This window comes from Saimiri boliviensis, chromosome 4 (genome assembly GCF_048565385.1).
Source record: "Saimiri boliviensis isolate mSaiBol1 chromosome 4, mSaiBol1.pri, whole genome shotgun sequence".
In the NCBI taxonomy this organism is placed as follows: Eukaryota; Metazoa; Chordata; class Mammalia; order Primates; family Cebidae; genus Saimiri; species Saimiri boliviensis.
Window position 1 is genome coordinate 103,688,442 of NC_133452.1, and position 17,750 is coordinate 103,706,191.

General features: G+C 53.0%; 1 protein-coding gene across 1 annotated transcript in view; it reads right to left on the reverse strand.

Annotated features, from left to right (window-relative positions):
- Window positions 1-33: 33 nt before the first annotated feature.
- The window catches only part of KCNK5 (potassium two pore domain channel subfamily K member 5), a 39,891-nt gene continuing 22,174 nt past the window's right edge, over window positions 34-17,750 (reverse strand). Inside the window, exons 2-5 of the mRNA XM_003923241.4 lie at window positions 6,906-7,017; window positions 5,646-5,812; window positions 5,234-5,402; window positions 34-2,806 (exon numbers count right to left, since the gene is read on the reverse strand). Of these exons, the coding sequence (XP_003923290.1) occupies window positions 1,935-2,806; window positions 5,234-5,402; window positions 5,646-5,812; window positions 6,906-7,017 (1,320 nt within the window). The 3' untranslated portion in view covers window positions 34-1,934. The remainder of the gene's footprint in view (window positions 2,807-5,233; window positions 5,403-5,645; window positions 5,813-6,905; window positions 7,018-17,750) is intronic.

Sequence of the window (17,750 nt, forward strand, 5' to 3'; positions counted from 1 at the left end):
TGCCCTGCCCCCCACACAGCACACACCAAGCTATCCTGTCCACCTCATGTTTTATTGTAAAAATGTTAAAATAAATTACATTTGACATCATTGCCAGTATGTACATACAGTGTGTGCGATGCCAGGACAACCAGCAATAATGTGAGTTCATTAAAACATTTCACAGAAAAATACGAGGCTGTTCCTTTTTATGTCCCTGCCGGGCGGCAGCCTCAACAAATGGCTAAAGAAGGAGTGGGGGCATGGGCACGTGCCCATCACTGTCTTCACATGTCGGGGACGTGGGCGCTGGCCCCACTGCCCCACAGTAGAGGGGCAGAGGGCACAGAGCGAAGGGGGCTGGGAGGGTCTGATGACTTGCCTCCTGCCCAGCATCCAGTAGCCTGCAGTGGATGCCCCTCCCATCTTTGCTCACCTCAGTGTCCCCTTCTCCACCTCTGCTTGGAGACATGGCCCTTGACATCACGGCCTTGGCTGAGGTCACCGAGCAAGGCCCAATTGAGTTGTGGGGCAGGAGGGCAGACACCGGACCTTGCAGTCCTTGGGACCCTGCTCTTTAACCACCGGCTCTGAAGCCAACAACAAATTCCAGGTATGTAAAAACAGCAGTTTGTTAAAAAAAATAAAATAGAAAAAGAATAACAAAAAACATTCAGGATGCAGTGGGTCAGCCCCAGGGTGAACATCATGGAGAAACCAAGAACTCCAGTAGCAGCGAGTTCTGCCCAGCCCTCACCAGAGCGTCCACGAACAGTTTCACATTATCTTTCACTCCCCAGCCCAAATCCTTTCCTTTCTTAAACACACACACGGGTACACATGTGTGCGTGCACACACACGCACTGCACATACACACATGCACATCAAACAGTAGCTAGAGAGAGGAGCTTGATTCACATATTTGACCATTGCCCATTTGTGGGCCAAGAGCAATCTGGCCTCACCCTGCCTGGCCCAAGTGGGCTTGTGGGAGGGACAGCCGGGCAGTGAGGTCCTTGTTTTGGGCACAGGGAAGAAGACAGCGGGGTGGGGAGTGCAGGTCCTCGGGCCAGGGGGTAGGGCGTGCAGTTCTCTAGCAGGCAGGAGGGGTAAGGTAGAACGGGCCAGAGCTGAGCATCACTCTTGCAGCTCCCTGGACAGCAACCCCAGCAGTCCTGGCTTCCAGTAACTCATACCCTGCCATTCTCCCCGCCTCCTACCACTCAGGGGCCCTCAGAAAGCCTGTGTCTGCCACTGCTTGGCCTGAGACAGGGAACAGGGCTCTGGGCTAGGCCTGAGTGGACCAACAAGGAGGATGAGGAGGGACTTTGTTTCCAGGCCCTGAGTCAGGGCTCTTTGAGCCCCTGCCCTCATCTCACTCTCACCTCCAGCAGCCTCCACCCCACTGCGGTTTGTAGTAGGTGCCCGACCCGACCGGCAGGCCCACAGCTGGGATGGGGGCGGGCCCTGCCCCTGCTGAGGTACGTACGGAGATGCCTGACCCCACGCACAGTGGTACTTCCCCAGACACTTCAGAGCTCCCTCTCCCTATGCTGAGCTCAGTAATACTGGTAAACTTAAACAGCTGAGGCCCTGGGTCTTAGAGAACCGTGTGACCACCAAATGCCGGGGCAAAGACCCTGCAGGCAAGGCCTCCTCAGGGTCAGTGCTGCCACCTGTCCAGCCAGGCTGCATGTCTTCGCATTGTGAGATACACCAGTTAAGCTCAGGACAGATGCCCCCACAGCCAGGGTATGGTTCAGCTGGAGAACAGAGGCCCCGTCCTGGGCCTGCATCTAACTGGGGATGATGGAAGGTAAGGAAGGCCCCTGGCCCCCTCTCCCAGTTCCAAGGCTGCACCCCACCAGGGGCCAGGGGCCCCGGCCATCTCGGGCTGCCCCAGGGTGAGAGGGGGGAAGAGGCCGTGAAAGGTGGGGTGGGGAGCCGGCCCCGCCTCACGTGCCCTTGGGGCTGTTAGCCTTGTTGTACTCATTCATCAGCTGTTCGTAAGGCACGGAGAGCTCAGACTCAGTGCTGGTGAAGGTGGACTCGTCGGAGGAGGGGATCTCGCCCATGTTCAGGGTTGCCTTGGCTTCGGCCCCCTCCTGGGGGCTCTCCTCCCCTGCCAAGTTGTCCTCTAGTGAGGACTTGGAGGTCTCCTCGTCCAAGAGGCCAGCCTCTTCGTTCACAAAGGTGATGCTGGCATCCTGGAAGATGAGTGGGTGGTAGTCCTGGACGTCCCACGGCTCGCATTCCTCACTGATGCGGTCCAGCTGGTTCATGAACACCTCGGGGGCAGGGGAGCTGTCCTCAGGGGCCCGTGTCACGGCCTCCTCACCTGGGGGCCTTGATACATGGCCTTTGCTCCTCAATGTCTGTGACACCTCTTCTAAACTGGGCAGCCGGTTCTTGGAGTAGACCACCAGGGGCGCCAGGGAAGGGGGCAGTGCTGGCAGCCCACCACCTTGAGGCCCTAGCCCTGGGCCCGGGCCCGGGCCCCTCTCCCCACCCCCGCTTGTCTTCATTGCCTTCTTTCCGATCTGCTTGATGAGGTCGTTGTAGGTCTCCTCCTTCTTGGAAAGAAAGCTGAAGATGTTGACATCCTTGGAGGCTGTACTCCCCTTCACCTGCAGGGCCGTCCGGGAGTGCGGGGAGCTCTCGAAGGACTCCTTCCGTCGCCGCCGTCGCTTCTTAATGGCTTTGTGGACTTCCACAAACATGCTCACCTTCCAGTTGACAAAAAGGGACAGCCAGGCCAGCCCCAGGTAGATCCAGAGCTCCACGAAGTAGCGGTACAGGGCATGGTAGTTGGCGCTGGGGTTCACACCTGAGTGGACGGGAAGTCCAGAGGTCAGGAAGAGTTAGCAGGGCCTGGCCAATGGTGTGTGATCTAAGCAGGGGTCAGGACAGAGCACAGGAGTGGGGTACAGTGGGATAGAAAGGGGCCTGTTCTAGACCCTGGACTATATCCCATATTTCCAAAGGGCTTGGGCCCACTGTCATTCATGACCCCATCCCAATCTCCAGCCTATCTCTGAGTCTCAGTTTCCCCAACTACAAAAAGTCAAGACAGGCCAGGCGCAGTGGCTCATACCTGTAATTCCAGCACTTTGGGAGGTTGAGGCGGGTGGGTCACCTGAGGTCAGGAGTTTGAGACCAGCCTGACCAACATGGTGAAACCCCATCTCCACTAACAATACAAAAATTAGCCAGGCATGGTGGCGGGCATCTGTAATCCCAGCTACTCGGAAGGCTGAGGTAGGAGAATCACTTGAACCCAGGAGATTAAGGTTGCAGTGAGCCAAGATCACGCCACCGCACTCCAGCCTGGGCAGCAGAGAGAGATTCCATTTCAAAAAAAAAAAAAAAAAAAGTCAAGATTGTGACTCTTTGAAGGAAGCTAAAGGGACTTTGGGGTACGGGCAATGGCAATGTAACCAACATGTGGGTCAAGAAATAGTTCATGAGTATTTGCCTTTCTGTTGATTCTTCTACCATCCCCAACTGTTCTGTATATATGGTACAATTCAGTTAAAAATCGAACAGATGGATATTATACAAGGGAGCTGCCAGCACCCTCCAAGCTGGAGCAAGACTCACATTGGTGGATTACAAACGAGGCTGGTGGTTAGGTCGAGATGACTGAGGAAGCACCGACCCTGGCAGGAAATACTGGGAACCATTTTTATTTTCCTTGAAGGTCTGCTTTGCCTCCCTGACTTCATCCTTCTGGCTGCCTCAGATCGGCTCTCCCCTGACCTGGAAGAGGGCCATCTGCTCCACAACCCCCTCCTGCTGCAGGGAGCCTTCTTGGATTATCCTCTACAGCTCTGATGGTTCTCCTAAACCCCAGGATTATCTGAAATATCTTACATGACTACACGTACAGGCATGGTGACCTGTATTCCATTTGCCCCCTCAAGTAGACAGGGACAACTTACAGAAGGGACCTGGAGGAAAGGGGCTACCTTTCTCATCAGACTAGAGGTTCCTCCAGGTGCTGTCTCTCCCCCCCTCCCCCCACCAGGCTGAGATAGCAGGTGCTCTGAGTGGTCCTGTGAATCCTGCTCGAGGCTCTCAATCCTGAGCGGAGTTTGATGATGACAGTAATGAGGGCACACACTGATATAGCCAGGCTGTACCCTGAGCACTTGTGAATAGTGATTATTATTTTTACTAATTTTATAGATGAGGAAGCTGAGGCAGGGGTTTGGTGTCTCGCTGGAGTTGAGAAAGAATGGCTAAATGTACGTCTGTACTTCCGTAATACCAGAATCTCCTTAGCCTGCTCTGGGCCTCGAGGGCTGGGCAATGGCAGGGTTGTGCCCTGTCTATATGTACCGTCCAGGACAGCAGGCCCAGACTGGCCACGGTCGGGGGAGTGTTCATGCCTCTCTTTCCTGTTCCTCCCGACTCAACCAGCCGCTCCCAGATGCCACATATATCAAGCACAAGGCTAGTGGCCTCCCACAGCCCTCTGGGCAAAAGGGAGGGGGTAGAGAACTGAGGCCTCTGGAGCAGAAGTTGAGGTCACTGGGGCACTGGGTCAACAGGGTCAAACAGGGTGTCAAGAAGATTAAGAACCAAGATGCTGTGCAGGCCACAAACACAAGCAAGTACATGCATGGATGGGGCCAGCTGGTAATAGGCCTCCAGACAAAGGCGCCAAAGAACCTCACTGCTTCCTTGGGTTAAGCAGGGAAGGAGTAGGAGGGAGTGTCAGGGCTGAGGGGTCAGGAAGGGCAGCTGGGGAGAAGCGCTCCCTTGTCTTTAAGCTGCCTACAACAGGAGCAAGGCCCCAGGCCTCTCAGCCATGCCTCCAGGACAAGCTCCCTCCACTCTTGTGAAAGATGAAAAGCAGCTGAGGGCATGGAGGGTGCACTGGGGGGCTCAGGGGTTCCCAGGGTAACAAGCACCAACCCTGCAGGCAGAAGGCCCTACTTGCAAGCGCCCCCATGAAGCCAAGCTCAGGAGTCAGGGGAGAACAGAAAGGAGATCAGATACTGAGCAGAGAGGAGAGGAGGAGGAAAAAAGCCATGTCTGAGAAAGGGAACCAGAGAGAAAAGAGTCTTCTGCCATTATTCCATGTCTTGGCTTCCTCTTGCAACTGGCAGAGTAGGTTGAGAATCCCACTGGGTAAGAAAAGTGCCCACAACACGGAACCCTACCAGGGCCTCCCCGCCCCCAACATAGATTTGCTGCACTGAAACCAAAGAAGCAGAAAAAGAGGTAGGAGGCAGAGGCGGGGACTCACCGGCCACAAAGTCACCGAAGCCGATGGTGGAGATGGTGATGAAGGAGTAGTAGAGGCCTTCGATGTAGTCCCACCCCTCAGTCACCATGAACACGAAGGGTGGGATCACCAGGTGGACTAGGACGCCCCACACGATGAAGATGACTGTACATGTGATCTGCGCCTTCCGCTGATGGGGAGCAGGAGGTCATGTCAGACAACAGTGGAGAGACTTGGAAACCCAGCCGAGGCACCCAGAGGGCTGGGGAGGCAGCTAGAGGAGAGGCTAGCTGGGTACCCAGGCTGACCCAGGAGGGCAAGGAGCGCTGAAACTGTGCTCTTAGACCCCTGTCCAATTCTTGGAGCCTTCCTGTCCTCCCCTCACCTGTCATGGTTCCCCCATCTCTGCCAGCACCCAGGGTAGGGGACGTACCAGACTCACACCTCTCTTGGTAAGGAACTGCCCTAGTCTCTTGGCGCGTCCCCCGAAGAACTTGCCCAGGGCACTGATCCATGTCAGGCAGAGCGGTACCCCGAAGAGACCATAGAAGACACAGAAGAGGCGACCAGCGGGGGTCTTGGGAGCCACATTGCCGTATCCTAAGGAAGAAGAGAGTGAGACCAAGAACAGCAGAGGTGGTCGAACCAGTGTGCCTGGCTTCCAACACACACACACACACACACACACACACACACACACACACACACACACACACGGCCATTCTCTAAGATAAATTAATACTAATCTATTATCAGTACTTAAGTAATGACATTTCCCTTGATCATACCCTGATCATGATCACTGATAAAACAATTATGATGACATGGGCTATATCTCCTCCATGAAACAAGGAGCTCCCTGAACGCAGGGACTAAACCTGGTCAACAGGTCTTCCACTAGTCCATATGGTACCATTGAGCAAGTTACAAGACGTGGTCTTTGTGTAGATTCAACCGCTCACATCAAGGTGTCGTCTAATCCTCTTCCCTTGGAATCTGGGCTTTAGTAGCTTACTTGGCCATAGAATTAGTCTAGGCAGCAGAAGTGACACTGGACAGGTGAGGTCTAAGAAGTCTGCTGCTTTTCGCCTTGATTCCCAAACAAATGCGGTGGCCTTGTATTTTCATCCCCAGCTGAGCTCCCAGCCAACAGCCGGCATCGACTTTCAAACCTGTGATGGGAGGGGCCATCTGGGCCATCAGATGAGTTGGGCTTTCAGAAGACTCCAGCCCAGCCATTGTTTGACTGCCACTGCATTGGGGAGCCCAAGCAAGAACCAGCCAGCTGAGCCCAGTTAACCCACAGAATGGTGAAACACAAGCTGTGTTTTGAACCAAACTTCTGGACTGGTTGGCTCTGCAGCCTGAGAACTGAAAGAGACACCCCGCTTGGTAAGTAGTCATGACCTGGGTTTGCACAATGAGCAACCTGGTTAATCTCTTGCATGGCTCTGGCAATGAGGCTGTATCATTGTTTCTGTTCAAGGGGCCCAGGTTGAGACTCATGGAAACCTTCACAGGCATGATCAGCTATCAAGGACTTACTAAATGCCTGAGAAAGTATCAAAAGGATAGCCTGCAACTGGCCTGATTATACCCCCAACAGGACTGAGTGACCAGAGCTGGGTTTCTGGAAAGGTTCTGAGGAGGTAGGGCATGGATGTGGGTGTCCTACAGGTCCCAGAAGACTTACCAATGGTGGTGATGACAGTTGCTGCAAAAATCATTGCATTGGGCCAGTTCCAATTGTTGAAGGTCTGGTTCCCTGTTATGGCCACACCCTGTCCTGCAGCATCAGATACCACCTAAAATGAGAAACAGTAAAGGTCAGAGCTGAGACCACACTTAACAGATGCTGATTGACAGAACTGCACTATACTCTTTGTAAACATTCTCATTTAATCATCCTAATAACAAGGTGGCAGTGTCTCCATGTTACAGATGAAACATTGTATAGAGGATCAGAGAGGTTACCTGATCAGAGAGGTTTGCCCACAGTAAAGATATGAACCCAGGCAATCTGGCTCTGAAGTTCATTCTTTCACTGCGTCAATGCTTCTCCAACTTACTAGCATGTACCAGAATCACCTGGAAATCTTGTTCAATAGACTGCTGGGCCCTACTGCCCCGAGTTTCTGATTTAGGAGGTCTAAAAGGAGCATTTCTAAACACATTCCCAGGTGATGCTATGGACAGGGACCATACTTTGAGGACCACTACACTAGATTATTCTGCCTCTCAAAAAAAGCACAAAGGCAAACACACACAGGAGGTCCCCAGTACCCCACCCAGTCCTCCATGGTGGGTGTTCTACCTGCAGAGAACAGGTCCTTGTTCAAGGTTGGCTGGGAAGGGGCCCCCATACACCCTTCAGCCCACTGTAGGATACCTGCTGAGGTCAGCTCAGTGCCCTGCTGACCTGTCCTCTGAGGGCATGCAAATCAGCAGGTCCTTCTTTCCTCCAGCCTAGGACTCTAATCTACCCTCTCCTCTACAGATTCTCACTTCCCTCCCTCCCTGTAGCCCTTTCTCTCTCTGCTTTTGGCTGAGCAACTGTCTGGGAAGGGACAGATCAGAAGGTGAATACATTTCAGGGTGACTCATAACTGTGCTATCAATCCCCAAAGAGCTTCCAGTAACTGTGGATGGCAGGTGGGAGGCCACCTGGGGATGGGATGTCCCCCTGGAGACTGCGGGGGACAGCAGGGGTGGGGTGAGTGTGGGGAACTTATCTACTCCTGCAATACCACCAACTGCAAACCTGTTTCCATTCTGACTAGGCCCTAACTCTGACCCTCTCCACCAGCCCCAACCTATCTGTGGGGCTTTATCAGCTGGCAGGGCCCGGACTCCAGAAGCCTCATAAAAAGGGCTCTAAATCTGGGATTCAAGTCTTGTCCCCAAGGAGGGCCTAAAGATGGGTGGGCCATCCAGACCAGAATCTAGGCATTCAGCCAAATTCCCTATAAAAACCAAGACAAGGAGTGAGAGAGAAGAGACAGAAGAGCGAGGGATGGAAATGGAGGAAGACAGAAAGACCTTGTTTCTAACCTACCCAAGGCATGACTGAGGTTTGGTGGGAAGAAAAGGGCATGGGTGGATTGTTCTGAAGGAATGCGCAGTTTGCAGAAGCAGCAGCGGGCCTGTGTAAATGGATCTGTACACTCTGCAAAGAATTTTCCATGACGGCATGCTTGTCTGTCAGACCATCAAACCACAGTGCTCACTGCCCTGCCTCCTCCGGCATTTCCAGAGCATCTCCCCAGAGGCTGTGAAGGCTGTGCAGCACTCAAGTGGAAAGTGGGGACTGTCACACCAAACTCTGGCCAAGGTGGCCCCTGCCCTCAGAGAGCTCTCTGTCTAGCTGGCCAGACCATTTCAACGTGAAACGGCTAAAGGACATTTAGATACTAACAGACCAACAGGAGAGCTAAAACAAATACTAAGGACCATCCAACAGGGTTTCTGAAAATATCAAATCTGTTTGGAGCAAGGGAATGGGGAAGTACCACGGCCATGTTATGTTAAACAGATGGCCGAGAAAGCAGAACCACTCAGCTCTCCTTTGGCATCTACCTTTGTTATCTCAGATATCGATCTTCAATCGAACCGGCCTACAAGAAAAGAGTATATAAGAACATGCAAAAACATCTTGGAATGATCATTGAATCACTGACCAGAGGTGATGCTGCAGCACCACCTCTGGTCATCCCCATGGAATCTTGGGCAACAGGAAAGATGTCAGAAGACAAGCAGTTCCCATTTTTCACAAAAAGGAAAAGGGTGGATTCTAGAAACTCAGAAAACAAACCTGAACTCTTGCAAACTTCAAAATGGGGAGAAGAGAATGTTTGGAACATGCAGAAGAGGAAGTGGTGGGCACTAGAAACTAGAACAGATTCACCCAGACCAAGTCATGCTCGGCTAAGTGCATCTCCTTTTCAAAGAGGTTGTAAAGCCTTGAGGTTCTGTGGAATGCAGTCCATCTGATATCAGCAAGGCAGCTAACAGATGGGCTTAAATAAATTCATGTGGACAAGACACAGAAATGTCAGTGGAGCCAGGATTAATTGGGTCCATTCAAAGGCAGACAAACAACCCCAGGAGGTGTTGATCATTATCAACCCAGACCGAGTCTCCACCACCATGCTTAAGGCCTGGCTTTCTTCAATATTTTAAACCACAGCACTGTGAGGACAGACATGGCTTACCAATACAATGTGTAGTGGATGCAAAATCGGGGATAAGGATGGGATGGGAAGATAACTAACACACGGCAATGGCGGTATCAAGATTCAAAATCATCTGGCTGGATATAGGGGCCCAAATCAACAACATCCAAGTATCCACTTACATTTTTAAGTCTTATACTTCGGATTGGAAAAGACTGGTAAAGGACTGAAGGGAAAAGTCCCTGGATATTAGCTGACCATGAATCAACAAACACTAGGGTGGCTGTCACAAGAAAAGTACATGAAGTATCAGCCTATGTCAACTCCAGGTCTATCCACGGCTGGGAGGTGTCAAGCCCACTGCTCCTTGCAGGGTCAGGCCACATACGGGGCACCTTGTTTTAACTGGGGTATCAGACTTCACATGATATGCCAACCAAAAGGCCAAAGTCAAAGGGGCGATAGGGTGGCTTTTTTGGATAATGAGTCTACAAAGGGCTACTCCTTGTAGTAATCGGTTTCTGATAATGTAAAGTATTTAGATCATGGGTAGCCAGTATCCATCAAGGGTGTTATTGAAGGTATGTCTGGAACATGGGTTCTTCCACTGGGATGGTAGTGCCGTTTGGAAGTGTCTAAGGAGGAGCATTGCATGTGCCAGGCATTGTTCTAGGCAGTGAGGATATTGCAGTGAACGGACAGAATCCCTGCCCTCCTCACATTCTAATGGGTGATGGAAGATGCTCTGGCATTGAGTAGGCAGGGCGCCAGAGATGCTAAATGCCCTGCCACTCACAGGACAACCCCACCCACAAGGCCAGCCAACACTGCTCCCCCTGGGAAATACTAGCTTGCCAAAACTAACCTGTGATTTGGGAATAGTTTATTAAGTGCTAAGGAGACATCAAACAAAAGAACTGGCAAAACAGGGTAACTGAAGAAGGCATTAAGGTTGGGAGCAGGGATAGGTGAAAGAGCTGGGCTTTCTACCCTTCACCCTACCGACGGTGTGCCCTTTGGGCGCAGCCTCAAGCCCTGGCCTATCAGGCAGCCACAGCATCTTGTGCTTTCCGTACGACCTCCAGTACCACTCCGTGGTTGTCCAGCAAGGGGCAGGCAAAGGAGACGCTGGAGAGAGCCCCCAACTCCCCGGGGCCGCAAGCACTACTCATTCCTTGCAAAGGCCCAGTGGTGGCAATTATATCCACTGGGCAGAGAGATATTGGTTACCTGGCAGAACTGGGCTAGGTTGTGGAGTGTCTGGTTTCCAGTCTGCAACTTCAAGCCTCCCCGCCTCCTTCTGCCTGGGTCTGCCTACCCCTGAGCTCCCCCAGCATCCCTTGTGTTGCTTTTTCCACTGTGGTTCCCAAGCAGCTGGCCTGGGAATCAGCTCAGTTCCACCCAAGTGCTGGTGGAGAGAAGCGGTATCAGTGCTGCTGTATGTCAAACACCCCTCACTGGGGCTTTTACACGCGTTACCTAGCTGGCTCTTCCTGTCATTCTGCCAGGCATCACTTGGCAGAGAAGGAAGGCTGGGTTCAGGGGGGCTGAGGTCTAGATGTGAATTTGGGGTGCCGGCTCCCTATTCCCACTGTGGCCACCTCACTGATCACAGTTGGGATTATGCAGGAAGAAGAGGAAGCTTTAACCGATTTCCCAGAACAGAAAAGCTGACCCAGGACTGAGGCCATCACTGGGTTAGGGGGTGGGACATGGGAGAGCCAGGTAAACACCCTGTTAGACAAGGCGTCCCGTCCCCGGGGTTAGGGAAACAGCTTTCACGGGAGGAGGCGGCCCCTGTTCACTGGCTGGATTCTTTAACTTGGCTCCCAAATTCACACGAGACAATATTTTCATTTTCCGTACAAGCCTGGAGAGTGGTGGGAAAAGGGGAGCCTGCACACAGCTCAGGCCCAGCTCTTGTTTGGGAATGGAGTAGAGTTCCCTGCCTCCGTCACCATCATCATAAAGCAGCTGTGATTTACGGAGGGCTTACTCTGTGCCAAGGGTTGGGCTAAGCATTTTACGTGCCTTTAGCTCATTTAGTGAGGACAGAATCCTGCTGGGAAGATACTACATTTTTTTTTCATTTTGCAACTGAGGATTTGAGGCTTAGAGAGGTTAAGAAAGTAATAAAAGCAATGGAGCCAGGACTAGAACCCAGGCCCATCTGGGTCCTAACTGCTGTTCTCCTATCCCCTGTCCCCATAAAGGCCACAGGAAACTGGCTTGTGCATACTCCCACCCCCTTCCCACCAGCTGAAAAAACAGTGCCCTAAAACCAGTCCAGCCACTCTGACCAGCCCTCATCCAGCCCTCATTCTCTTGCTCCAGTGAGGAAACAGCCATGTGTGCCCTTGCCCAGAGCTTCAGATGTCCAGCTGCCCCAACCCCACCTTTCCAGGTGCTCACTGTGCTGACTGAGTAATGTGAATTCCCAGAGGTCCCTCATCCCCCAAGGATCTCAGGCTTCTCTCAGCAGTGGTGGGGCATCCCCTTCCTGGAGAGAGGGCTGTAGACTGTGGGCACACCCAGGGCTTTGGGATATGCTGCCCACCTTCAGACATGGGCAGGTAGGGCAAGGTGGGGCTTCCCCTTTATGGGGTGGGGTGGAGGAAACCAAAGTCAAGATGTTAGCCTGTTGGGATCACAGCTATCTGGCACCCATAGAGCCACTCCCAGCCCTGCCTCCAGCTCCACAGCCACCATCACTGGAGGATCACAGGACTCTTTCTTCCTGTGCAGGATGCAGCCTTAACAATCTTCGTCAATTCCAGCCTTTGCTAGATTCCTAGACTGTCAGTGGTTCATGAGCCAACCCTCCTTTACCATTCCAGGCTGCCTCAATTCTTAATTCACTGTGTCAAAGCTCACTTGGCCCTGTGGACGGATGGTAAAATTAGACCCTGGAAGGTAAAATAGTGCTAATCTTCTTGCATGCATGGTGCTTGGTAGCACAGAAAAAAACATTCCTCTCACCTCCCCTCCCAGCCACCTTGTAAGGGGTATGAGCGTGGCTTAGTCATCCTTATTTCATAAGTAGTATGTTGACATTTAAGCACTTATGAAGATAGGCACCCAAATCTAAGCACTTCAAATTACTTATCTCACAAAATGTCAATACCCTCTCGAGTAGATACTATTACTACTCCTTCTTACAGATAAGGAAACAGAAGCATTTGCCCAAGGTCACAGAGCTAGTCCGTTGTGGAGCTGGGATGAGAACCCAGGTGGCGCCTAACCACTGCACCAAATAGAGGTGGGTGAAAGGCATGCAGGCGGGCTTCTAGGTACACGTGAAACGGCCCCCCCAGGCAATATCCACAGGCATGCAGAGACTCCCCTAGAATGTCAGCTTCATGGGGACAGGATTTTTATTTGTTTTCCTTTCCACTGCTGTATTTCCCAAACTTAGAACACTGCCTGGTATACAGTAGCTATTCAACAAGTATTTGTTGAATGAGTGACTAAATAAATTTGAATGAATAAGGGTATATACCATGGCCTCCACTAACTTGTCCTCTAGTGCCTCTCCATCCCCAACCACTTCCAACATTGTGCTGCAACTGGCTTTTAACTAAATTCATCAGTTGATCAAGAGGGCAGGAAGGAGAGGCACAGACCCCAGCGGCGGCAGGGCTCACAGGGGCTGCTGAAACCACCAGCATCCAGCTGGTCTTGGGTTGCAGAGGGGGAATCACCAGGCCGAGAGGAGAGGGCGGGGGGCCAGGAGCTGGGGAAGGGGCAAGGTGAGGGAGGCAGACAAGAGCCTAGAGGACAGGAGTGGAGTGGGAGAGGTCCCCCAGGTGACTGGGACTGTCCTTCCTGCAGGGAGGCCTGTCACAGCCCTCAGGAAACTCCACGAGGGCAGTGGATGTGCCGAGAGCAGGAAACAGAATATTCAATACAAATTGAACATCTACTTCCAGTTGACCACTTTCCTTAATGAATCGAAAAGCCCCACGTCTGAGGACACTCAATCGATCCCATTGGCAGCAAGGCCACTGCGGCTCAGGCTGAGCTCTCTCTAGGAAACCACAGGACCATCTTTCAAATACAGACCTGTGCTCATGGAAAAGGTGGAACCAACCTGGATTTGAATCAGAGGGATCTCTCGATGGCTGACAGCAAGTCTCTGGGTAAAAAAGAGATTTGGCCTCCCAGCCTTAGTTTCTGTCTGCAAAATAACACCTACTCTGAACATACGAAAAGCACCTGGGACACAGTAAGCACTGGATAAGTGTATCTGCAATCAATATTATGATTCACATGTGTGTCAGTCAGGAACAAGACCCTGCAGAGACCTGAGACCCAGGAGCAAAGCCGCTCATCCCCAAAGCTGAACCAGAGGGACTAGCATGCCATGGACAAGTCGTAAAGAAGGACTAGGGGTTTCAAGCCCTGTGCCTGGAGGACAGGAAGAGGGAGAACACTGTCCTTAACCTTCCTCACAACTGCCACCTCTTCCCATTTCCCCATTTTAACAGAGAAAACTGTCGATTTTAAGTCTGATCCATCAGCTCCCTCAGGTCACGTGGAGGAAGGAACTGTAGCTCCAGAGATGCTCCCTGGCCACCTGACAGCTGGGCATCAGGGCCGGGGGGAGAAACAGGCAAGCCCAAGATGGCTCACCTCATTCCTCAGAAGCCCCATCCCTCCTGGCCTCTGCCCCGCTGAGGCTCCCAGCCACCCTGGCCAGTTTCCTGTCCAACCAAGCAAGTTGAGCAGGCTGCTGAGGGAAAGAAATGCCACCACTGGTCCCACTCCGTCCTCACCACCCCTCCGTACCCCTCAGGCAGCTCCTAGTACCTCCCCAGGTGTGGCTGAGGCCAGTTGTTAGATGGCAGCTTCTCTGAACTCTAGTCTGACTCCCTCCCGGCCCCCACCCAGCCTGACAATGAAGCAAGACGTCGGCAGTGGCTCTCGGCGCAGGCTGCCCAATGGAATCTCCTTGGAGGTTAAATACTATGCCTAGTCCCCAGCCACAGATATTCTGTTGACCTGGCATGGCTTTTAAACGCTCCAAAAGTGATTCTGACATGCAGGGGCTGCCCTAGTGGAAGCTGACAGGGAGAGCGGGGCTCAGGCCTTTTCCATCTTCCTTCCTGTCTAGAAAGGAGTATGCAGGGCAGAGAGAAGGAATTCTTGGCATTTTCTTTACTGCCTCTCACCCCGGCTCAGGTGACCAGGGTGTGGCTCGGAGGGCAGCTGTAGCTTACCAGCAAGGTATTGGCGAGGGCCCAGTGGTGCCACCCTGATCCCTGCACCAGCAGCCAACCCAGCTCGCCTGAGCTTTGTCTCTTCCAGGGAAGGAGCAGATACCGGACCAGAGGCCGCAGGGCCACACCCGTCTCCTCGCAGACCAGCGCTGGGCTGTTGTAAAGTGGACTTCATTAACTGTGGCTGCTTCTCTGTTTTCTCAGATTTGTTCTGATACCTACCTGGAGTATCTATCACATTTGAGAAGGCAGGTGGGCTGAATCAATAGCTGGAGGCTTTGGTGTGCTAGGATGTCAGGGCAGGGCCTAAAGGCCCAGGCTCAGCTCAGCTTTGCCAGTTCTGCCTTGAGAGCCTCCAAGAATCTTTGCTCTGCCTGACCACTTCTCCATAAAATGAGGAGATTGGACTATGCCTATTGGAATCCCCCTGCCTGGGCAGGTGATCCCTCCCCTACCCCCTCTCTCCACAGCACATTCAAGAAAATCCATTTCCATCCTCAGGACTTAGCTCACTGGTCACCATACTACTGCTTCTTAACCTGGAGTACACACAGATCATCTGAGAGAGCTTGGAAAAATCCTCCTGCCTGGGTCCTGCCCCTAGAGATGACCACAGAAACAGTCTGGGGCCTGAACTGAGAACCAGAATGCTTAAAAGCTCCCCCAGGTGATCCAAGTTTCAAAAGCACTGTCCTAGACCCAAACCATTCTCCCTCCTAGTTAGGGACTTGAGCGAAGCCCCGCCCCGAAGTCAGGCAGGCTGTGCATGCACACAGGCGTGACTGTCCTCTTGTCCACCATTGGGCTTCCCCCACCCCGCCCTCCTGGGCTATCTCTCAGCAGCCTCTGCAGAGTCCAGAGGCACTGCTAGGTCTCACGCTCAGGAGGGCAAGCCCCTGCCAGATGGGAGCAGGTTTTCAGCAGAAACCTCTGGGCTTCCGACTGTCAGAGGCCTGGGAGCCCTGTCCTCAATGGGAGGAACAAAGAAAACAAGACAGGTGACCCTGCCCGCATTGTTCTCAGGCTAGGACGGTAATCCCCCAGGGCAGGGGGCAGCTGGGCGTCCCTCCTGTGAGAGCAAGCCCAGGGCAGAGCTGACCTGAGGTTGCAGGTTTGGCTAAGGCAAGCAGTTGAAGGGCTGGTGGGGCCGGGACTCAGGATGGGATGTCAGCATGTGTTCTCAGGCACCTGGAGGGCTGAGCTGACCAGTGACTGACATTGGAAATCCCTGTGCGTGCGGATGCAGGGGACCTCAAGGGCCCCTTCCTGGCCCCACAGCACCACTGTGTGCCTGAGAACGGCCATGGCGAGCAGGAAAGAGCCCTCTCCCTCCCAACACACGTACCTGATGACCCTCTGAGGCCATGCTCTCAAAATCTTTCCCTACCTTATCTTCTCCAAGAAGGTGGGATGTGTCCAGGGAGGCTTAAATGACAAGAAGGACATCCTTCATCTACCTGCAGCTTCTCTACCCGCAATTCACAACCACTGCCCTGCCCAGGGTGGCTGTGGCCCAGGTCAATGGTCCTGTGCTGGTGTCTCTGTGCTATCTGGGATGCTGGGGCCTGGATTTGTGACTCTGTCCCCTTCTCTAGCCCCCAGAGTTCAGATCCCAGGGGTGTCTGACACCTCTCTGCCCTGACTGATGCCAAGAGGTGTCTCCCAATTAGTGAGACAACAGTGTGAGCAGGGACAGGTAAGTTTCAGCTTAGATCCCTTGAGCCTGTCCAGCTGGACAGAACAGCCTCCCTGCATTCCAAAATAAGGCTGTGGGTCACTAGGGAGAGGCCTTCCTTCTAAGGTGGAGTTAGGGCTCTAATCCAAGCCCCTGCCGTTGGATTGGGCCCCTGGCCCATTGTCCTTTCCAGGGAGGCCTGCAGTGCTCTCAGGCCTGAGTCAGCATCTCCCTACCAAAACCCCACATTCATCAAGTACCTCTCTTACCGTAACTTCTTCTCCACAGTCTCATCTGAGACACAGACCCTGGAGGGAAACCAGGCAAAAAAAATTCTATTCCCGTTCTGCAGATGAGGAATCTACAGAGAGGCTGGAGAGATGGTGAAGCCACACAGCAAGCTGGCAACAGAGCATAGAGCAGGTGAGGCCCTGTCCACAGAACAACCCGCCCTCGGTTCTCCACCTGGAACTAGGCTGAGAAATGCCAACCGAAGGACAGCAGGGAAGGTGCAGGTGGACAGTGGTGACGTAGCAAAGGTAATGGGCTGTGCTGTGTGGTCACATCCACAGATCTGACCTGACTATGATTTAAGGTAAGCTGGTGCCTACGCTCCCTACCCCATTCCCCTGTAGATGCCTCTCAGATTTATCCTGACCTTGGGGTGGGGTCAAGGAGCACATGAAGCCACCAGTCACTCGAGGTTTCTAAAGACAGTCCTTGGACAGGCCATGAAGGAGGCCATGGGAATGGCTGACTCGCCAACTCCCCATCCCAGGCCAATGATCTGAGGGAGGTGAGTTCACGGGCAGCCCAGCTGCCCCTCGCGTGCTGGCCTGCTTCCTGTCCTCCCCAACCCAGGTCCGCACTGGCACACAAGCTGGGCTGACCAGTCTCTCCAACACAAATGTCAAGTGTGGAGCCCTCTGTATGCAGCACAATGGAGAGAGCAGTGGGGAAAAGCCCGGCTTTGGAGCAGACACATCTGGGTTCAAAATCCTGACTCCAGCATCCACTAGCGGATTACCCAAGGCATGTCTTAGCACCTCTCTGAGCTTAACGTTCTGTATCTGGAAAACAAGAGTGTCACTACCTCACTGTTGGGGTGTTGATTACAAAATGTGATGAACGGCTGAGTGCCGGGTACATGGAGGATGTTGCAGACATGAGCACTGGGAAGGAAAGTAAGTGTGACTATTATTGCTCTGTGAATAGAACATGCGGCTCGGGGAGGATGCCTCCATTCTGAGGGTCTGTGTCTGCTGCACGAGGCCTCCGGAGCTGGGGAGCCGGGCTGGATGTTGACAGCAATGCCCTCCTTCCATTTACCACCTCCTGGACATGGGCCAGTCCCTCCGGCTCAGCAGTTCTCCACGCCCCTGTGCCTTTGCAGGTGACTTCCTGCAGCTCACTCACTTCAGTCGGGCTTCATCTCAACAACTGCTCCTCATAGAGGCCATGCCACCTGAAAC